This window comes from Thalassophryne amazonica, chromosome 6 (genome assembly GCF_902500255.1).
Source record: "Thalassophryne amazonica chromosome 6, fThaAma1.1, whole genome shotgun sequence".
NCBI classification, from domain to species: Eukaryota; Metazoa; Chordata; class Actinopteri; order Batrachoidiformes; family Batrachoididae; genus Thalassophryne; species Thalassophryne amazonica.
This window is the reverse complement of record NC_047108.1, coordinates 34133520-34157384: the sequence shown is the minus strand read 5'-3', so window position 1 is coordinate 34157384 and position 23865 is coordinate 34133520. Positions and strand designations below refer to the sequence as shown.

Below are 23865 nucleotides of genomic sequence, written 5' to 3'. Positions count from 1 at the left end.
TTTTTCCAGCGTAAGGTGGGGTACTTGGGCCATGTCATCTCAGACCAAGGGGTGTCGACGGACCCTGAAAAGATTAAAGCTGCGTCCTACCAATACCTCAGAGCTGCGGTCGTTCCTGGGCTTTGCCAGTTACTACCGCCGGTTTGTGGAGGGATTTGCCAGGTTGGCAGGCCCTCTACACCGGCTGGTGGATGAACTGGCAGGTACAAAGTCCAAAAAGGGTTCGGGCCAAGCTTTAGAGGCAGTATGCAGTGTGAGCAGGCATTCCAGGCACTAAAGTCCAAGCTAGTATCTGCGCCCGTTCTAGCTTTTGCAGATTTCTCTAAGCCGTTTATTTTGGAAGTGGACGCTAGTTATAGTGGGCTGAGGCCTGTTCTCTCCCAAGAGACGGACAGTGGAGTAAGACCTGTGGCCTATGCCAGCAGGGGGTTGCAGCCCACTGAGCGCAACATGGCAACTTACAGCTCCATGAAGTTAGAATTCTTAGCGCTCAAGTGGGCCATGACGGAGAAGTTTCGTGAATATTTGTTGGGTCACAAGTGCATAGTGTACACTGACAATAATCCGCTGAGTCATTTCCAGACTGCAAAATTGGGGGCTACGGAGCACCGATGGGGTGCTCAGCTGGCTGCCTTCGATTTCGAAATCAGGTACCGTTCGGGTCGAAGTAACAGAAATGCTGATGCCTTATCCCGGCAATATTCAGGCTCTGAAGCCCTGGTCCAACAACTGCCTGGTACTGCAGCCCCTTTAGCTTTGCAGCATGGTCCACTGTCACATCCAGTTGAGGCTGCTACTCAGTCTCTGGTTTTAGCCCTTCCAGGCTATTCCGCTTCCGACCTTAGGTCTTTACAGGAGAATGATCCCCTGTTAAAAGAGGTTCTAGTGTTTTTGCGGCAGAGAATTCAACCTTCTGCTGTAGAGAGGCGGCATCTCTTGAAATGTGCTTCGTTCTTGCTTCGCCAGCGTAAAAGGTTTGTGGAGCAAAATGGGGTCTTTTTCCGGCAGGCTTATCATCCTGATGGTGGGGAGGAATTTCTTCAGCTCCTCTTACCAGCTTCTCTAAGGCATGAGACCTTAAATCTTCTTCATCAGCAACATGGTCATCAGGGCATGGAACGGACGGCAGACTTGGTCTGTCAACGGTGCTATTGGCCAGGCATGTTTAAGGATATAAGGGATTGGGTCCAGGAATGTGAGCGGTGCCAAGTAGCAAAGGATGCTGGTTCAGCATCAATCAATCAATCAATCAATTTTTTTATATAGCGCCAAATCACAACAAACAGTTGCCCCAAGGCGCTTTATATTGTAAGGCAAGGCCATACAATAATTATGTAAAACCCCAACGGTCAAAACAACCCCCTGTGAGCAAGCACTTGGCTACAGTGGGAAGGAAAAACTCCCTTTTAACAGGAAGAAACCTCCAGCAGAACCAGGCTCAGGGAGGGGCAGTCTTCTGCTGGGACTGGTTGGGGCTGAGGGAGAGAACCAGGAAAAAGACATGCTGTGGAGGGGAGCAGAGATCGATCACTAATGATTAAATGCAGAGTGGTGCATACAGAGCAAAAAGAGAAAGAAACAGTGCATCATGGGAACCCCCCAGCAGTCTACGTCTATAGCAGCATAACTAAGGGATGGTTCAGGGTCACCTGATCCAGCCCTAACTATAAGCTTTAGCAAAAAGGAAAGTTTTAAGCCTAATCTTAAAAGTAGAGAGGGTGTCTGTCTCCCTGATCTGAATTGGGAGCTGGTTCCACAGGAGAGGAGCCTGAAAGCTGAAGGCTCTGCCTCCCATTCTACTCTTACAAACCCTAGGAACTACAAGTAAGCCTGCAGTCTGAGAGCGAAGCACTCTATTGGGGTGATATGGTACTACGAGGTCCCTAAGATAAGATGGGACCTGATTATTCAAAACCTTATAAGTAAGAAGAAGAATTTTAAATTCTATTCTAGAATTAACAGGAAGCCAATGAAGAGAGGCCAGTATGGGTGAGATATGCTCTCTCCTTCTAGTCCCCGTTAGTACTCTAGCTGCAGCATTTTGAATTAACTGAAGGCTTTTTAGGGAACTTTTAGGACAACCTGATAATAATGAATTACAATAGTCCAGCCTAGAGGAAAATAATGCATGAATTAGTTTTTCAGCATCACTCTGAGACAAGACCTTTCTGATTTTAGAGATATTGCGTAAATGCAAAAAAGCAGTCCTACATATTTGTTTAATATGCGCTTTGAATGACATATCCTGATCAAAAATGACTCCAAGATTTCTCACAGTATTACTAGAGGTCAGGGTAATGCCATCCACAGTAAGGATCTGGTTAGACACCATGTTTCTAAGATTTGTGGGGCCAAGTACAATAACTTCAGTTTTATCTGAGTTTAAAAGCAGGAAATTAGAGGTCATCCATGTCTTTATGTCTGTAAGACAATCCTGCAGTTTAGCTAATTGGTGTGTGTCCTCTGGCTTCATGGATAGATAAAGCTGGGTATCATCTGCGTAACAATGAAAATTTAAGCAATACCGTCTAATAATACTGCCTAAGGGAAGCATGTATAAAGTGAATAAAATTGGTCCTAGCACAGAACCTTGTGGAACTCCATAATTAACTTTAGTCTGTGAAGAAGATTCCCCATTTACATGAACAAATTGTAATCTATTAGACAAATATGATTCAAACCACCGCAGCGCAGTGCCTTTAACACCTATGGCATGCTCTAATCGCTGTAATAAAATTTTATGGTCAACAGTATCACACAGCTACATGGGACACCTGCTTTCCTCGCGGCCCAATGAGATCCTTGCCATAGATTTTACGATGCTGGAGCGCTCGCAGAATGGGTATGAAAATGTTTTGATCATGACTGATGTGTTCAGTAAATTTACTGTGGCAGTTCCAACACGTGATCAAAGGGCTTCCGCTGTGGCCCACATGTTGGTCTACAAGTTTGGCGTTCCAGGTCGTCTGCACTCTGATCAGGGACGTAGTTTTGAGAGTGCCTTGATTCAGCAACTTTGCTCGCTGTACGGTGTGGAAAAATCTCGTACTATGCCCTACCATCCAGCCGGCAATGGGCAATGTGAGCGCTTTAATCGCACTCTTCATAATCTGTTGCGGACATTGCCGTTGCCGCAGAAGCAGGATTGGGCTTCTTCTTTGCCTCAAGTCCTCTTTTGTTATAACACCACACCACATCAGAGTACAGGAGAATCGCCGTATTATTTGATGTTTGGCCAAGAGCCAAGGCTTCCCATTGACTTTCTCTTACGGAGGATTGAGGAACCTAGATTAGGTGAGGTGCAAGGCTGGGTGGCTGAGCACCAAGAGAAACTTAGGGTTGCTTTTGGTTGTGCTCGGGAGCGGCTTCTTGCAGCTGCAAATCGTAGGAAAGAGCACCATGATCAATGTGTGCGGTATGCACCACTGTCGGTAGGCCAGCGGGTGTATGTGAGGGATTATGCTGCGCACACGCGTCATAAAATTCAGGGTTTGTGGAATTCGGTGGTCCATCAGGTGGTGAGTATTCCATCTGGGGAGGGTGCAGTTTACACCGTGGCTCCTGTTGAGAACTTGCATAAGGTCCGGAATGTGCATCGTGACATGTTGAAAGCTGTCTTGGGACCTTTGGAGGGTAATCAAGCTCCACCTTCCTCTGTACCAGAGGCAGCCTCACTTGAGGACTCTTGTTCCTCTGATAGTGAAGTGTTGCTCTTGGTTTCAGGATCCCATCGGCCTGTAGTTTCTCCTGTTCCCTTAGTAACCCAGGCCTTGTGTGTGACAGATCGCAATCGGAGTGGAGCACCTGCTCTAATACAGTCATCTGAACCCTCGTCTTCCGCTGATGTTGACCAGCCGAACACCAGTGCTCAGGCCTTGCACCGAACCACTCGTTCTACGGCTGGTCAACATTCAAATATACATCGGCTTCCTCAGCCTCTGGGTAGTAATCAGGCTGCTGAGCGGGTTGCTAGAGTTCCGGAGCAAACTTCAAATCTTCAGGTTGCTATCTTTAGGCCTTGGTCTTGACCTTTTATCGTCGGGACGACGATATAAAGGTGGGGGGTAGATGTGGTAGTGTGGAGTGTGTATGCCCTCCCCTACCTGTATTTGGAAGTTCTTGGTTGTGCGCACCTGGGTTGATTATATTTTTGCGCGCACCTGCTGAGAATGACAGCCTCAACACTGCATTTAATCTATTATTAGACTCTATTGGCTTTGCTCAAAAAGTAAATGAGTCCACCCACCACTTTAATCATATCTTAGATCTTGTTCTGACTTATGGTATGGAAATAGAAGACTTAACAGTATTCCCTGAAAACTCCCTTCTGTCTGATCATTTCTTAATAACATTTACATTTACTCTGATGGACTACCCAGCAGTGGGGAATAAGTTTCATTACACTAGAAGTCTTTCAGAAAGCGCTGTAACTAGGTTTAAGGATATGATTCCTTCTTTATGTTCTCTAATGCCATATACCAACACAGTGCAGAGTAGCTACCTAAACTCTGTAAGTGAGATAGAGTATCTCGTCAATAGTTTTACATCCTCATTGAAGACAACTCTGGATGCTGTAGCTCCTCTAAAAAAGAGAGCTTTAAATCAGAAGTGCCTGACTCCGTGGTATAACTCACAAACTCGTAGCTTAAAGCAGATAACCCGTAAGTTGGAGAGGAAATGGCGTCTCACTAATTTAGAAGATCTTCACTTAGCCTGGAAAAAGAGTCTGTTGCTCTATAAAAAAGCCCTCCGTAAAGCTAGGACATCTTTCTACTCATCACTAATTGAAGAAAATAAGAACAACCCCAGGTTTCTTTTCAGCACTGTAGCCAGGCTGACAAAGAGTCAGAGCTCTATTGAGCTGAGTATTCCATTAACTTTAACTAGTAATGACTTCATGACTTTCTTTGCTAACAAAATTTTAACTATTAGAGAAAAAATTACTCATAACCATCCCAAAGACGTATCGTTATCTTTGGCTGCTTTCAGTGATGCCTGTATTTGGTTAGACTCTTTCTCTCCGATTGTTCTGTCTGAGTTATTTTCATTAGTTACTTCATCCAAACCATCAACATGTTTATTAGACCCCATTCCTACCAGGCTGCTCAAGGAAGCCCTACCATTATTTAATGCTTCGATCTTAAATATGATCAATCTATCTTTGTTAGTTGGCTATGTACCACAGGCTTTTAAGGTGGCAGTAATTAAACCATTACTTAAAAAGCCATCACTTGACCCAGCTATCTTAGCTAATTATAGGCCAATCTCCAACCTTCCTTTTCTCTCAAAAATTCTTGAAAGGGTAGTTGTAAAACAGCTAACTGATCATCTGCAGAGGAATGGTCTATTTGAAGAGTTTCAGTCAGGTTTTAGAATTCATCATAGTACAGAAACAGCATTAGTGAAGGTTACAAATGATCTTCTTATGGCCTCAGACAGTGGACTCATCTCTGTGCTTGTTCTGTTAGACCTCAGTGCTGCTTTTGATACTGTTGACCATAAAATTTATTACAGAGATTAGAGCATGCCATAGGTATTAAAGGCACTGCGCTGCGGTGGTTTGAATCATATTTGTCTAATAGATTACAATTTGTTCATGTAAATGGGGAATCTTCTTCACAGACTAAAGTTAATTATGGAGTTCCACAAGGTTCTGTGCTAGGACCAATTTTATTCACTTTATACATGCTTCCCTTAGGCAGTATTATTAGACGGTATTGCTTAAATTTTCATTGTTACGCAGATGATACCCAGCTTTATCTATCCATGAAGCCAGAGGACACACACCAATTAGCTAAACTGCAGGATTGTCTTACAGACATAAAGACATGGATGACCTCTAATTTCCTGCTTTTAAACTCAGATAAAACTGAAGTTATTGTACTTGGCCCCACAAATCTTAGAAACATGGTGTCTAACCAGATCCTTACTGTGGATGGCATTACCCTGACCTCTAGTAATACTGTGAGAAATCTTGGAGTCATTTTTGATCAGGATATGTCATTCAAAGCGCATATTAAACAAATATGTAGGACTGCTTTTTTGCATTTACGCAATATCTCTAAAATCAGAAAGGTCTTGTCTCAGAGTGATGCTGAAAAACTAATTAATGCATTTATTTCCTCTAGGCTGGACTATTGTAATTCATTATTATCAGGTTGTCCTAAAAGTTCCCTAAAAAGCCTTCAGTTAATTCAAAATGCTGCAGCTAGAGTACTGACGGGGACTAGAAGGAGAGAGCATATCTCACCCATATTGGCCTCTCTTCATTGGCTTCCTGTTAATTCTAGAATAGAATTTAAAATTCTTCTTCTTACTTATAAGGTTTTGAATAATCAGGTCCCATCTTATCTTAGGGACCTCGTAGTACCATATCACCCCAATAGAGCGCTTCGCTCTCAGACTGCAGGCTTACTTGTAGTTCCTAGGGTTTGTAAGAGTAGAATGGGAGGCAGAGCCTTCAGCTTTCAGGCTCCTCTCCTGTGGAACCAGCTCCCAATTCAGATCAGGGAGACAGACACCCTCTCTACTTTTAAGATTAGGCTTAAAACTTTCCTTTTTGCTAAAGCTTATAGTTAGGGCTGGATCAGGTGACCCTGAACCATCCCTTAGTTATGCTGCTATAGACGTAGACTGCTGGGGGGTTCCCATGATGCACTGTTTCTTTCTCTTTTTGCTCTGTATGCACCACTCTGCATTTAATCATTAGTGATCGATCTCTGCTCCCCTCCACAGCATGTCTTTTTCCTGGTTCTCTCCCTCAGCCCCAACCAGTCCCAGCAGAAGACTGCCCCTCCCTGAGCCTGGTTCTGCTGGAGGTTTCTTCCTGTTAAAAGGGAGTTTTTCCTTCCCACTGTAGCCAAGTGCTTGCTCACAGGGGGTCGTTTTGACCGTTGGGGTTTTACATAATTATTGTATGGCCTTGCCTTACAATATAAAGCGCCTTGGGGCAACTGTTTGTTGTGATTTGGCGCTATATAAAAAAATTGATTGATTGATTGATTGACCTGGGTTCTGATTGTGTTTGATGTGAGCCAGGGATATAAATTCAGCATTGTTTTGTGGCTTCGTTCCTCTTTTGCTTCCTGGTCTCTCCTGTGTGGCAGCATTGGAGTGGCTTTACATGCTGTGGTGACTGCATGCGTTCATCTGTTTCCTTCCTTTTTGAAGCTTTGGGTGGCTCTTTATTAGTGGCTTGGAGTGCTGCTTTACTCCAAGCACCACTGCGGCTTACAGCTGCTGCTGTTCGCGGGCTTGTTTGGGCCACCAGCGTCTGGTTTGGGGTAAGCGGCCGGATTCACCTTTTTGGCCCATTCAGTTGTCTTTTGTCGTTCTATAATGTCGTTTTTTCTTATAGCGTGGCACTTTGTGCGCTTTTACGCACGTTGTCTGGAGGCTGGGAGTGCGGCTCCACTGGGGTCTTGAGCAGACCGGTGCGTCTTCTTACTGGTGAGTTGCTGGTTTCTATCTTTTATAAACAATTATAAATTATTTTGGTCTGCTAATGTGGTGTCTACATCACAGCGGGACCAGGCTGCAGCTCCCGCGTTGGCTGCTGGGGACAGCTGCGTCGGCTTGATAATCCACGCCTTGCGTAACTTCTCCTGCTGCTGATTTCCTGGATCCTGGGTATTTGACCAAGCTGCATCTTGTTAATAGTCTGGTAACAAATTGGACTTTGTACGGACATTGTAGGGGTTACAAAGCCAGAGGTGGGCGTAAAAAAAAGAGAAATAACATATCGCGTGCTGGCTTTGTGATCCACATTTATCCCATTCCTGTATTTTATTGAGTGTGTCGTTTTTTTTTTATCATCGCCCTACGTGTTTAATGTTGTTTTTAACTGTAATATATTGGTGTTTGGTTTATTTGCATATTTTCTTTTTTTGTGTGGATGAAAGTTTTGTAATATTATTGAGTTTGGGTTTATGTTTTTTTTTTCACTTACAGTGTGTTTTTTTCTATATTGGTAAATGGGGTGATTTTAACTAATCAAGGTTGGGAATAAATAAAGGTATATTCTTTTTATAGTTAATTCTTTTTGGTCTCTGGTCCCCTTAATTCAAAAAGGTAAAAACGAACCTGTGTCTGCCTTGTGCAGGGTCCTAGGCCTATCCTAGGTGTCAATCTGTTGATATTAGGTCTCTAACCTGAGCGCTATATCGCTCTCTCTCCCACCCTCCTGCCACACTCAGGACACTAAAACAGCTTCTTTCCATCCACAGCTAGACTTACAAATAATGCCATAAACCCCTATTTACCCCCCCCCCCCCCCCCCCCCCCCCCACACACACACACACACTCCCACAAAGTTGTTTATGCACCAATGACACCAAATCAAATTCCTTGTATGTGAGAACTTACTCGGCAATAACTTCAATTCCCAAAGACTGTGAGTGTGTCACACAGAACACAGACCAGTTCAGTGTGTCCCTCAATATATTCTGTCCAGATGTTAAATTTGTTTAAAGCATCATCATTTCTACATGCACAGTCAATGAATTGTGTGACTTTGGAGGTTTTTAACATAAAAAAAAACCCCATGTTTATGTGTAAAATGGTAGACTAAAAACTGATTTTACACAATATGAACTGTAAATAGGAGTATGTCAAACCAATGTCATTAACTGTACGGACTGCTGTACTTCCAACATGTCATGACACATCTGATTTATCATGTTTTTGTGCCTACAGAATGAAGAATACTTGAAAACTCAGCATCACTGTGAACTGTGGAGACAACACAAAGGACACCCCAAATAATTACTCCCCTTTTAAATAGATTATATAGATAAATGTGATTGTTAGGAATTCATACAGCTTTACCAGTAGTTATACTGTACTTTTGTACTGAAATTGTAACTTTTTATTGTCATGAATGTCAAAGTAGAATTTTGTGATTAATTTATGACTATAAGGCATTAATTTGGGAATTCAAGCCAGCTTTGTATATTTAACACCAGAACAGTTTTATCTCTTAAAATACAATTAAACGGCAAATAAATAACTTGATTGTTGAACCAGTAGTTTGATGAGTGGACACAGTTCATTATTCCACGAGTCAATGCTGAATGATTTAACAGTGTATGAGAAATGCTGTCATTTCAGTGACATCGGGGCAATTCTAAATGTACTCCATTTACTGTAGCTCAGTGGATCTGAAGCCTTTCGAGTTTTGTGACTCTAACTCTATCTTACAGGTAAAAATATTGTGCCAGCAGTAACGTTACAGATATAACACTTTAAGTCTTCTCGATGATTCTCATTATCCTCAAAAAACATTTTAGTGAAGACCGCATTAGGTACACTTCAACTATGACAGACAAAATGAGGAAAAAACATCTAGGAAATCATCCATCCATTTTCTTCCGCTTTATCCGGAGTCGGGTCGCGGGGGCAGCAGCTCAAGCAAAGCCGCCCAGACCTCCCGATCCACACACACCTCCTCCGGGGGAATCCCAAGGCGTTCCCAAGCCAGCTGAGAGATGTAGTCCCTCCAGCGTGTCCTGGGTCTTCCCCGGGGCCTCCTCCCAGTGGGACGTGCCCGGAACACCTCTCCAGCGAGGCGTCCAGGGGGCATCCGGAAAAGATGCCCGAGCCACCTCAACTGACTTCTTTCGAGGTGGAGGAGCAGCGGCTCGACTCTGAGCTCCTCCCGAGTGACCGAGCTCCTCACCCTATCTCTAAGGGAGCGCCCAGCCACCCTACGGAGGAAACTCATCTCGGCCGCTTGTACTCGCGATCTCGTTCTTTTGGTCATAAGCCAAATCTCATGACCATAGGTGAGGATCGGAACGTAGATCGATCGGTAAATCGAGAGCTTTGCCTCCCTACTCAGCTCTCTCTTCACCACGACGGTCCGATACAGCGACCGCATCACTGCAGATGCTGCACCGATCCGTCTATCGATCTCACGCTCCATCCGTCCCTCACTCGTGAACAAGACCTCGAGATACTTAAACTCCTCCACTTGAGGACACTCCACCGACCTGAAGAGGGCAAAGCACCTTTTTCCGGTCGAGAACCATGGCCTCGGATTTGGAGGTGCTGATTTTCATCCCAGACGCTTCACACCCGGCTGCAAACCGCCCCAGTTCACGCTGAAGGTCCTGATTTGATGAAGCCAACAGAACCACATCATCCACAAACAGCAGAGACGAGATTCTGTGGTTCCCAAACCAGACTCCCTTTACACCCTGGCCGCGCCTAGAAATTCTGTCCATAAAAATAATGAACAGAACCGGTGACAAAGGGCAACATGCACTGGAAACAGGTTTGACTTACTACCAGCAATGCGAACCAAGCTCCTGCTGTGGTCGTACAGGGACTGGATAGCCCTTAGCAAAGGACCCCGGACCCTGTACTCCCGGAGCACTCCCCACAGGGTGCCCCAAGGGACACGGTCGAATGCCTTCTCCAGATCCACAAAACACATGTGGACTGGTTGGGCAAACTCCCATGAACCCTCGAGCACCCGATGGAGCGTGTAGAGCTGGTCCAGTGTGCCGCGACCAGGACGAAAACCACACTGCTCCTCCTGAATCCAAGGTTCGACCATCGGTCGAATTCTCCTCTCCAGTACTCTGGAATAGACCTTACCGGGGAGGCTGAGGAGTGTGATCCCCCTATAGTTGGAACACACCCTCTGGTCCCCCTTCTTAAACAGAGGGACCACCACCCCGGTCTGCCAATCCAGAGGCACTGTCCCAGATTGCCACGCGATGTTGCAGAGGCATGTCAGCCAAGACAGCCCCACAACATCCAGAGAGTTAAGGTACTCAGGACGGATTTCATCCACCCCAGGATCCTTGCCACCAGGAAATCACATTGTAGGATTTTTAAAGAATTTATTTGTAAATTATGGTGGAAAATAAGTATTTGGTCAATAACAAAAGTTCAACTTAATACTTTGTAACATAATCATTGTTGGCAACGACAGAGGTCAAACCTTTCCTGTAAGTCTTCACCAGGTTTGCACACACTGTAGCTGGTATTTTGGCCCATTCCTCCATGCAGATCTCCTCTAGAACAGTGGTGTTTTGGGTCGCTGGGCAACATGGACTTTCAACTCCCTCCACAAATTTCCTATGGGGTTGAGGTCTGGAGACTGTCTTGGCCACTCCAGGACCTTGAAATGCTTTTTAGAGAGCCACTCCTCCGTTGCCTGAGCGGTGTGTTTGGGATCATTGTCATGCTGGAAGATCCAGCAATGTTGCATCTTCAATGCTCTCATTGTTGGAAGGAGGTTTTGGCTTAAAATCTCACAATACATGACCCCGTTCATTCTTTCCTTAACACGGATCAGTCGTCCTGTCCCCTTTGCAGAAAAACAGCCCCAAAGCATGATGTTTCCACCCCCATGCTTCACAGTAGATATGGTGTTCTTGGGATGCAACTCAGCATTCTTCTTCCTCCAAACACGTCGAGTTTTTACCAAAATGTTCTATTTTGGTTTCATCTGACCACATGATATTCTCCCAATCCTCTTCAGAATCATCCGTATGCTCTCTGGCAAACTTCAGACAGGCCTGAACATGCACTGGCTTAAACAGGGGGACACGCCTGGCACTGCAGGATTTGAGCCCCTCTGCACGTAGTGTGTAGTCTTTGTTCCTTTGGCCCCAGCTCTCTGCAGGTCATTCATCAGGTCCCCCCGTATAGTTCTGGGATTTCTGTTCACCATTCTCATGATCATTTTGACCCCACGGGATGACATCTTGCGTGGAGCCCCAGATCGAGGGAGATTATCGATGGTCTTGTATGTCTTCTATTTTCTTACAGTTGCTCCCACAGTTGATTTATTCACACCAACCTGCTTGACTATTGTAGATTCACTCTTCCCAGCCTGGTGCACATCTACAATTTTCTTCCTGGTGTCCTTTGACAGCTCTTTGGTCTTGGCCATGGTGGAGTTTGGAGTCTGACTGTTTGAGGCTGTGGACAGGTGTCTTTTATACAGATAATGAGTTCAAACAGGTGCCATTACTACAGGTAACAGGTGGAGGACAGAAGAGCTTCTTAAAGAAGTTACAGGTCTGTGAGAGCCAGAAATCTTGCTTGTTTGTGGGTGACCAAACACTTATTTTCCACCATAATATACAAATAAATTCTTTAAAAATCCTACAATGTGATTTCCTGGAATCTTTTTTTCTCAATTTTGTCTCTCATAGTTGAAGTGTACCTATGATGAAAATTACAGACCCCTCTCATCTTTCTAAGTAGGAGAACTTGCACAATCAGGGGCTAACTAAATACTTTTTTGCCCCACTGTATATATGTATAATATGTGTTTACAGTGTCTGCAAAATACCTGTCTACAGTCCAGGTTATATCAGAATATTCTGTTACTGTTAATCCCACTATGAATATTAAAATGCGATGAACCATTCATTCTGTATCATAGCTACATGTATGATGTTTACAGAAAAAAAAAAAAAACATGCGAACATCAGTTTACAGCCCCAATTCCAATGAAGTTGGGACACTGTGTAAAATGTAAATAAAAACAGAATACGATTTGCAAATCCTCTTCAAACTATATCAGGGGTGGGCAACGAGGGCCGAGACACTGCATGTTTTCCTTACAACCAATCACCTCAGCAGGTGGGTTGGTGATGAGCTTCTCCCTTGAACATAAACACCTGGTTGTCAATGAAACCACCTGCTGAAACACCTGAACATTAATGAAATCACCTGCTGAGGTGATTGGTAGCAAGGAAAACCTGCAGTGCTTCGGCCCTTCATGGCACATGATTGCCCACCCCTGAACTATATTCAATTGAAGACACCACAAAGACAAGATATTTAATGTTCAAACTGATAAACTTTATTGTTTTTGTGCAAATATTTGCTCATTTTGAAATAGATACCTGCAACACGTTTCAAAAAAGCTGGGACAGTGGTATGTTTACCACTGTGTTACATCACCTTTCCTTCTAACAACACTCTATAAGTGTTTTGGAACTGAGGACACTCATGTTTGAGTATAAAAGGAACATTCCCAAAAGGCTCAGCCATTCACAAGCAAAGATGGGGTGAGGATCACCACTTTGTGAACAACTGCGTGAAAATCCAACAGTTTAAGAACAATGTTTCTCAACTTTCAATTGCAAGGAATTTAGGGATTTATGGTTTTATGGATCTACAGTCCATAATATAATCAGAAGATTCAGAGAAACTGGAGAACTTTGAACGCATAAGCGGCAAGGCTGAAAACCAACATTGAATGCCCATGACCTTCGATCCCTCAGGCGGCACTGCATTAAAAACCAACATCATTGTGTAAAAGATCTTACCACGTGGGCTCAGGAACACTTCAGAAAACCACTGTCAGTTAACACAGTTCGTCGCTACATCTACATGTACAAGTTAAAACTCTACCATGCAAAGTGAAAGCCATACATCAACAACATACAGAAACGCCGCTGCCTTCTCTGGGCCCGAGTTCATTTGAAATGGACAGACGCAAAGTGGAAAAGTGTGCTGTGGTCTGATGAGTCCATGTTTCAAATTGTTTTTGGAAATCATGGATGTTGTATCCTCTGGACAAAAGAGGAAAGAGACCATCCAGATTGTTACCAGCACAAAGTTCAAAAGCCAGCGTCTGTGATGGTATGGAGGGTCTGTTAGTGCCCACGACATGGGCAACTTACACATCTGTGATCACACATCAACACATGCTGCCATCCAAGCAACGTCTTTTTCAGGGATGTCCCTGCTTATTTCAGTGAGACAATGCCAAGCCACATTCTGCACGTGTTACAACAGTGTGGCTTCTTAGTAAAAGAGTGCAGGTACTAGACTGGTCTGCCTGCAGTCCAGACCTGTCACCCATTGAAAATGTGTGGCGCTTTATGAAGAGCAAAATACGACAATGGAGACCCCGGACTGTTGAACATCTGAAGTCGTACATCAAGCAAGAATGGGAAAGAATTCCACCTACAAAGCTTCAACAATTAGTGTCCTCAGTTCCCAAATGCTTATTGAGTGTTGTTAGAAGGAAAGGTGATGTAACACAGTAGTAAACATACCACTGTCCCAACTTTTTTGAAAAGTGCTGCAGGTATCCATTTCAAAATGAGCAAATATTTGCACAAAAACATTAAAGTTTATCAGTTTGAACATTAAATATCTTGTCTTTGTGGTGTATTCAACTGAATATACTGTAGGTTGAAGAAGATTTGCAAATCATTGTATTCTGTTTTTATTTACATTTTACACAATGTCCCAACTTCATTGGAATTGGGGTTGTAGTATTCAGAGAGTTACGATGGATTAAATGCAGTGATGGTTTTTAGTATGGGTGATGTGGACCACCACCTGGGGTGGCATTAATGGGGAGCTGCACTGTGGGCACAAGTACTTAAAAAAAAGTAATTTCCATCACAAAATGGTGACAGTCACTGTGTCACTGTGTGTAGAATTGGCAAATCCCCCCTCCCGCTTGCTGTCTGAGAGTGCACAGAAGCAAAGACACACACAGAACAGACACAGAAGAGACACAGAAGCAAAGAAAGCGGAGGGATGCACGGGGGACAGTTCCCCTCCATTGTAATGGAAGGGACAAGGCGGGGGGTTCGTGGGCTAAAGTCAGTCACCTCGACTTTCTTCCAAATAATATACAGGCTTATAATTCCTGCACCTTTATGTGAAATGTCCTACTGCACACTGAGAGGATTCCGCTGCATCATGAGCTGGGCGCAGCCGAATCCTCTCTGTGTGCAGCAGGAACCCGGGGACAGGCGCTCTCCTCCCATGCGGGCCACAGCTCATCCAGCAATTGAGGCAGGCAGGCTTTGAAAGCAGACAGACAAGGTGTAAGAACGGGTTTGAATGTCACCAGAGAGGACAAACTTCCCACTCGTGGAAAAAAAAAGTTTGCAGAAAGGAGAGCCTGCCTATTTGTAAAGAGGGCTTACAACTTATGCTGTGTTCACATTACTAGCTGAAGTGACTGAATCTGACCCTTTTTGTGTGCTTGCAAGAGTATGTGTGCTTTTACAAACATTTTCCAGCAACTGGCAACTCTTTTTACTGTCATGTACACTGACAAAATAATAATAATAATAATAATAATAATAATTAAAATGAGGCTTATCCTAATAATTAATTGGTTTATTTGATGGAGAAAAAGAATCACATTTGATTTCATTGGAATGGGAATGCCAGTAAAATTTCAGTTTTGATTTTCTTTTGATCTACAGATGGAGAGAAAAATTAGGGGGAAAAAGGCAAATACAACATTATCAAATTTCTGTCAAATCTAAAACTTTAGCAGATTAATTAATGCTAATTATTTACACATTTAGCTTATTGTTTACAAACATCAAGCTAAATATTTAGCAAAATGTTGAGACATATGCACCTTAATAAAAGAGCTAATTGTTCCTCCCTGAAAGACAGATTAATATAGCATCTAATGACAGACATTTAGCATGTTTATTCAAACTTACAATTCATAGATGTTTTGTTTTAGAGTTAGACTGTAGCCTGTGGACTTTTGATGCCAATTTCAATGGGGAGAACATGCAAACTTCACACAGAAAGTGTGGGAAACAATCTCACAACCTTTTTACTGTGAGGCACCAGTGCTAACCACTAATCCACTGTGAAGCCCAGTAAGCTGTGCTCTAAATTCAAACCACTCACACTCACTCATCTTACTCCAATAAAGGGTCACGGGAAGCTGGAGCCTATCCCAGCAGTCACTGGGTGTGAGGCGGTGTACACCCTGGACAGGACGCCAGTCAGTCACAGGGCCACATATAGACAAACAAACACATTCACACCCGCGCACGCACACCTACGGACAATTTAAAGATTCAAGTTCACCTAATCTGCATGTCTTTGGGTATGGGAGGAAGCCGGAGCACCTGGAGGGAACTCACGCAAACACGGGAGAACAAACTCCACACAGAAAGGCCACAGGTGAGAATCAATCCCATAAGTGAAAATCGATCCCATGACCTTCTTGCTGTGAGGTAACAATGCTAACCACTAAGACTGTGTTGCCCTAACTTCAAACCATTTTTAACAATTGTTACAAATGACATGAAACTTGCCCAGTGTTTTGAGATGAGTACAGCTAGTAGAGGTGGGCGGATCGATCCTAATATCAATACCAATGCTGGTATGGATATTGAACGATCCTCGTGTAAAAAGATCGATACTCAAGCATTTTTTTCTATCCTGCACGCACTGACTGCTGCGCACGCAGATTCATCACAGTCTACTCTCTGTCTGTGTCACACAACATGGAGCAGCGCACCCTTGTATTGTGGTTTGTCAGCCCTCTACCTCAGGAGGTTTTGATTTAAGTTGTGTTGAGTGATATTTTTTAAACAAAAATGTTGATTGTGATAAAGTATTATATTGTCACGTACAATGTTTGGCGAAATTCTATCGTAGGTCTTTTGGATCCTTTGGATCTATGAAGCTTAAATATGAAAAAGTATCGGTATCGGTATCGATATCGGCGATACTGGGCCTGTATTTACTTGGTATCGGATCAATACCAAAATTCCTGGTATCACCCACCTCTAATAGCTAGTTGTTACACATTAGTAAAATTCCTTACGATTATCAAAGTATCCATTGTCTTTTCCATGAACATGAATCATTTTTTTTTTCTCACACATATTCACTAACAAAAAATTGAGTGACACTTTTTGGAGAAGGTCCACTGACCAAACAGCACTGATGTCACGCCATCAGCATTTTATGCATAGGCGTGAATAGGTCTTTGGCTAAATTAGCGTACTATACAACACTTACCTCTAATATCTTCCCTTTTCCTATTATACCATGGGTTTATAACACAAGTACTATGTTAAGGACAAAAACTGATGTAAAATTGATTAAATTTACATACTTTCAGTGTTTCTTTCTTGTTCTTCTTTTTTTTTCTATTGTATATTTAATGCAAAAACAGAAGCAATATCAGTGCAATTTTGCTACTTTAATTAATTTACCCTACATTTGGGATGTCAGACGTTACAAAATACACCCTGAGTAAACAGGTTTCTCATTGTTATGTGCATTATGGTGTTCAGGTAATCCAAAGGGAACAGACAGGAATCACACAACATCAACTGAATTTTCTGATACTCATACTGGATAAGTAACATTTTTTTAAGCACATAATTACAAACTTTGTATACATTTTTTCCAGCACCTCCCAAACCCAGGTACAAATGACTCTCTGGCCCATGGCTGAATATAAAGGCTGAATTACTGGATCAATCAAAACTTTGAAAATGGAACTTTGAAAACATTGATGAAGTGTGAAGTTTAGTGTGGCATTTGCAGCAATCTGATAGCAACAGAATATTTTCCAGTGTCATGGTCTGAATTCACTGGCAGTCTTGAGATGATCCAGTGATGTTACACTGCATATTTCTGTCATCTGTGTCAGACTGTCAGAATACTTTCCAGTGTACAAAAAGACATAGAACAGGTGAACATTTTTCCATATAGTGCAGAATTGGTGCTTTCTAGAGTCCTCATGTGATCCAATAGTCTAAAATTATGATGTGCACCATTGATGTCCCTCAAAGGACGTGGCTACAGCTACGAAACTTCTATCTTAAGTGATAATGCCTAGAGGTAGGAGACATTTCCATGCATGATCAGAAAATAATACTCCAAAAAAAAAAAAAAAAAAAAAAAAAATCAATTTTGTTAACAAATAAAATCTGTCTTCTGCTAAAAACAATCCCCCTGCCCCAAATAAACAAATAGGTTCTATCATAACTACTCAGTGTGGGAGTGCGTGGAAATGTCCTGTAACTGTATCCATGAACACTTAGGATACGAGGTTCGTACCTATAGCCACGTCCTTGATGGATCTGCAATAGTGCTACAAAAAAGTATCAATATGGTAATCTCAGACTATGACAGACCATGTTTGGATTTCTGTTTCTGATACGAAAACCAAAGACTGACAAACATCCATTTTGATGATACATTTCATGAAAGAAATAGAACTGTTTTCTTTCTGTAGTGTTCTAAATAGTCAAACACAAAACCCAAATATTCATAGCACAAAGTGCAAACTGGACACACATTGGTAATTTCATGACAACTGCCAACTTCCATGCATTTGGATTAGGTGCAGATATTACAAATGATATGGTCCGTAGCTCATAATTAACCAAGATATTTACTAACTTACTGACATGTTAACTGATTGACTTGCCGTATGAATGCACTTTGAATAATAGGTGACATTACACTGCTCTGAACAGGGTTTACCATCTGATGCATTCATTGATTTATACCTATAAAAGTCTTTGTGATTGAAAAGTTCATAAAAATCTGCCATTTATTCTGAAATATTACATCTGTACAACAGCAAATCTGTTGACTTCTGGCAATGGAAAGAAACTTTATTCTCGTGTTCAGTGTTGCTATACTCTTTGAAATCCACTAGAGGCAGCTCTTGCATTAAGAAAATGTGTCAGAGTTTGGACACAATTCACTTCTAACAGCTTCTTCAGCAGCTGTACTGATAACATGAAATTAGCAGATCGTTTGTCAACAAAATGTAAATAAAGTATCACAGTATTTGCTAAAGTCCAGTTATCTCCCTTAAGCAATTTCCTGGATTAATAAAGTTCTTTCTTATTCTATAAGACTTTAGACCAGAATTATTTTCACTCTTGCACATCATATATGTAGCTCTGACATTCATCATTTATTTGCACGTTATTTTCTTTTATTTTTGAGTTATGAAAACAATTGTGTAAATTAACCTAATTTAAAATTGTAGGAAAAAAAAAACTCAGCCTAATTCCCACAAACCATTTTATGTACCAAAACCACTTTGGTGTTTTTAGTGTAGATTATGAAATGATTTTCAAAAAGGGATTGAAAAACAAATGTGATCAAAAAAAAATCAAACAAAATGTGAGGTACACTGACTCACAACACTTGTGAATTTGTTTAATATGCTGAAGAGCACATTACTACTCCTTCCTACCTAGCTATGCCCCGACCAAAAAAAATTAAATAAATAAAAATACATAAAACTGGGGGACCCCCCCCCCAACCCCCCCCCCCCCCCCCCCCCCCCCACACCCACACACACACACACACAGTGAAGACAGTCTTCAAATCAAATTATGGATAAAAACCTCTAAGCAGTCTCCCTTAAAATAACTCAACATATAATTTAGTAATAAAAAGGTTTGTATCTTAGAGTAGTAACAGAACAGTACTTTCAATATAAAACAAATAAATTATCAAAAAGGAGCAACAAAAACATCTCCAGTCTGCAGTTCTTATGTAAGTAGATCAGGCGTTACACTATCACGAACACGGATGACAACGCGTATGAATGAGTTTATTTCCACATAAATCATCTCTGTCGTCGTGGTGGCTTTGAGAAAAAGAGCCAAAATGGCTGACGACAAGCCTGACGCAGAAAACAACACACAAAATGGCGTTAGACAAAGAAAAGGACTGCGGGATTCTATCCACCCGCATTTCGTGCGGAAATATCCCATTTGAAAACAAAAAAAGCATATAAATGGACACTGTTTTCTGGTTCACATCGAACTCGAGACAAAGCACTTTTAAGGCAGATTTTTTTTTTATCTTCGTCGACTTATTGTTTGTTGTGTGACATAAATCCACGAGGAAACCGACACCATGCCCGGTCTGTCTTTATTGAAAGCTGTGAATAGACAGAAGTATATTCCATGGGTTTTTGGTTTCCGTGATATAATCCAGGGTTGAGACTCACTGAAGAGCCAATTTTAGATTTTGGTGTCTTGTCGTTCCACCAGAGGTAGGAAAATGTACTCCCATGAGATGATTAGGTTTTGGACTGAACACGGTTCCGAGAGCAGCGGAGTTGATCGAACAGAAGAAGAAATTATTCAGCCTGAGAACAGACGGATGACTGAACCCTGTTCGTGCGTGCTCGCGTTCTCACAGACTGTGCGCATGCGCACTCCAAAGAACCCCCACTTACCGCATTCAGCACGCGCTTCTTAATATAGTAACAAAAGCAGAAAACCGCCACATTGTAGCAACAGACCTGTTTTTGTCAAACGACCGAGGAGTTACGTTCAAACAAAACCAAACTTAATGCCATCTGCCTCTGAAGAACACTGATGTCGACAAATACTGTCGTTCCTGCTCACCACTACAACAAATGCCCCCCTGTGATGTGACAATGTTAGAACTATCTCTAAATTTGATTTTTATTACATTTCTTTAAATAGCTGTACACTGTGTTTTTTAATCATGTAAGTTATTTTGTGATTTATGTGAACTGCAAGAAAGTAATTGGTCTATCCATCATACGTTTCACTTTTTCCACATTTTATGTTACAGCCTTATTGTAAAATGGAGTAAATTCATTTTTCCCTCAAAATTCTACCAACAACACCCCATAATGATATGAAAAAAGATTTTTTTGATATTTTTTGCAAATTTATTAAAAATAATAATAAAACTAAGAAATCACATGTACGAAAGTATCCACACCCTTAATGCAGTACTTTGTTGGTGCATCTTTGGCACCAATTACAGCCTCAAGTCTTCTTGAATGTGATGCCACAAGCTTGGCGCACTTATCTTTGGGCAGCTTTGCCCATTCCTCTTTGCAGCACGTCTCAAGCTCCATCAGGTTGGATGGGGAGCAACGGTGCACAGCCATTTTCAGATCTCTCCAGAGATGTTCAATCAAATTCACACCTGAGCTCTGGCTGTGCCACTCAAGGACATTCACAGAGTTGTCCTGAAGCCACTGCTTTGATATCTTGGCTGTGCTTAGGGTCACTGTCCTGCTGAAAGATGAACCATCCCCCAGTTTGAGGTCAACAGCACTCTGGAGCAGGTTTTCATCCAGGATGTCTCTGTACATTTCTGCATTCATCTTTCCCTCTCTCCCAGTTCACTGTAAAAAATTCCAAGTTGACTCAACTTAAAATAATTTGTAACCTCGCTGCCTTAAAATTATGATTAAGGCTCGCAAATTATTTTAGGTAATTTGAACTCACAACTTAGTGTCTCCAAGACCAAGTTCACATGACTTATTGCTTTGTTCTGGGAAGTCTCTTTTATTAGTCAAATAAACAAATATTTTTGTTCCATCAACAACAATACTCAAGTAATCTCAACTCACTTTTAAATCAGTCCAACAAGTTATATTAAGTAATTTCAACTCACAACTAAGTGTCTCCAACTTTAAAGACCAAGTTCACATGACTTATTACTTTGTTCTGGGAACTTTCTTTTTTTAGTCAAATAAACAAATATTTATGTTCCATCAGCAGCGATACTCAAGTAATCTCAACTCACTTTTAAATCAGGCTCACAAGGTATATCAAGTAATTTTGACTTAGTTGTGAGTTGAAATTACTTGAAATAATTTACTAGTCTTAATCAAAACTTTAAGGCAGCGAGGTTACAAATTATTTTAAGTTAAGTCAACTTGAGATTTTTTTCTTTTTTTTTCTTTTTACAGCATGTATCAAAGGCTTACTCTTAACTGCAGCTGTCAGGGTTCGAATCTGACACAAATCCTGTGTTGAGAAAGGCCATCTTCAGCTGCTTTGTTTGAAAACAATAGGCTACCAAGTAGAGCATAAAGTCAAACCAATTAATTTCTGAAACAATTTATTCAGTAAACATTCATTTCAAGTTATTCTTAAAACATCTTTTTAAATCAACATAAATAAAACAGAACAAAATGACAGATTGTCTCTTACCACGTGTCAGTGTGTGGGTTGGGGATACACAGAGAGGGACCATCACAAGCAGCAAGAGCACTTGACTGCCATTCATTCTAAATGGACACTGGCATTATAGAGCACCTTGGCGCCCAGCGCCCTATGATGCCAGCGTCCAATGAGAATGAATGGCAGCCAAGTGCTCTTGCTGCTCATTACAGTCCCTGTCTGCATGTACAGTTACTGAGGCTGTGTGTGTGTGCCTGTAACTCCAGCATAAAAAAAAACTTTGCACAAAACTTTTCTTTCACATTCTTTGTAATTCTTTGAAAATGTACTGGAAACAGGAATGTCTTAACTAATGTGGAAATAGGTGGCTACTTTCAAAATCATGTCCAATTGACTGAATTTACCCCAGGTGGACTGAAGGATGATCAGTGGAAACAGAATACACCTGCATGCCCGTATATAGAGGGGGTTCAGGGGGTTCAACTGACCCCCCCCCCCCCCCCCCCCCCCCCGAGAATTCTGCTGATTTTTTCTGCTGATTTTTTTCTGATCTGGATATAAACATTATGTATTTTCTTTTCATTGATGATAAGCAACAAGCACTAACTGTTACACAGCTATTATCACACACCCTCAAGTTTCAATTTCCTCTTCCAGAGTAATCTCTTAAGTGATGAAAGGGGAAACTGCTAGATAAACTTTTCCCATGGGGGTTGAGAATTTTTGCTCCCTGGTCCCTGTCCTCCTCTGATATCAAACAGATTAGTAGGCTTGTAAATACCCATGTAGACACACAATTACACTTGTCTGGTTTGTAAAAACATGTTTGTATGTATAAGCTGAGAAATAAAGGGAGCTTCTCCTTCCTGTTGCAAATACTGTAAAGGTGCAAGTATTCGCGTGGGATTTATTATGCAAATTTTGCAAGTTAAATAAGGTCACCAAATTAAATACTGCTATTTTAATACATAACGTACATATACATACATATTCATAATGTAAACACAAATATTAATACCGCTAAATACGAGGTCTGTTAGAAAACTATCCAACCTTTTTATTTTTTGCAAAAACTATATGGATTTGAATCATGTGCGCTTGCATCAGCCAAGCTTGAACCTTCGTGCGCATGTGTGTTTTTTCACGCCTGTCGGTTGCGTCAATCGCAACCGACAGGCAGGTATAAAGTTTGCATTAATGTTATCTTGGTTCTTCCTGGGTGGTTCTTATGGCAAATGATCCAATCCCAAGCAAGGACTATTTGTATATAAAAATGTATTTCCTAAAATGATACATTTTGGGTTTCAAATGAAATTTATGTAGCTTTTTACACCTCGAAATCCTCAAAAAGCTTCTGCTTCAGGGGGCTTCGCCCCCCTGAGCCCCCCACGAGGGCATTGCCCCTCTACCCCACTGGGGGCCCTGCGGCCCACTGGACCCCCAACTCAAGGATTCGAACCCCCCCTTTCACATTCCTATATACGGCCCTGCACCTGAACTCAATTTTGAGCTTCATGGCAAAGGCTGTAAATACTTATGTACATGTGATTTTTTTTTTTTAGTTGTTGTTGTTGTTGTTGTTGTTTTTAATAAATTTGCAAAAATCTAAAAAAACAAACAAACAAAAAAAACTACTTTTTTCACATTGTCATTTTGGGGTATGTGTAGGATTTTGAGGGAAAAATTAATGTCCACAATTTTGGTATAAGACTCTAACAGAACAACATGTAGAAAAAAAATGAAATGCTGTGAATATTTTCGGGATGCACTGTATCTAACTGGCATGTTTATCACCATTGTCCTCATTGGACTTTTGGACTTGGGCCTCATTCAGATGTTACTTATTATCTTACAACACAGTTGATACCAGGTCAAAGTTCCCAGGCGCGTCCACTCTGCAGCAAACAATGGATGAAAGACAATGTGAAATAGCAGCCGTATACCTCCATGAAAGCTCAACAATTCTGGAATGTTGTTTTGGTATTAATAAAATTATCTCTTGTTTGGAGACCGGTTTCTTCACTGTCCAAATATATAGTTCCCTGTTCGAGGTTATGCAGTACATGCCCTATGATAGACTGCCATCATGTCGAGGGTGTACCCCCACCTCTCACCGTATGACTGCTGGGAAAGGCTCCTGTGTTTTATGGAGGTCATCCCAAATAAATAAATAAAT

General features: G+C 41.8%; 1 protein-coding gene across 1 annotated transcript in view; it reads left to right on the top strand.

The window, feature by feature from the left end:
- Nucleotides 1-8882, top strand: part of tmem82 (transmembrane protein 82) — a 39639-nt gene extending 30757 nt beyond the window's left edge. The window contains exon 6 of the mRNA XM_034171571.1: nt 8695-8882. Coding sequence (XP_034027462.1) covers nt 8695-8763 — 69 coding nt within the window. The 3' untranslated portion in view covers nt 8764-8882. The remainder of the gene's footprint in view (nt 1-8694) is intronic.
- The last annotated feature ends 14983 nt before the right edge of the window (nt 8883-23865 follow it).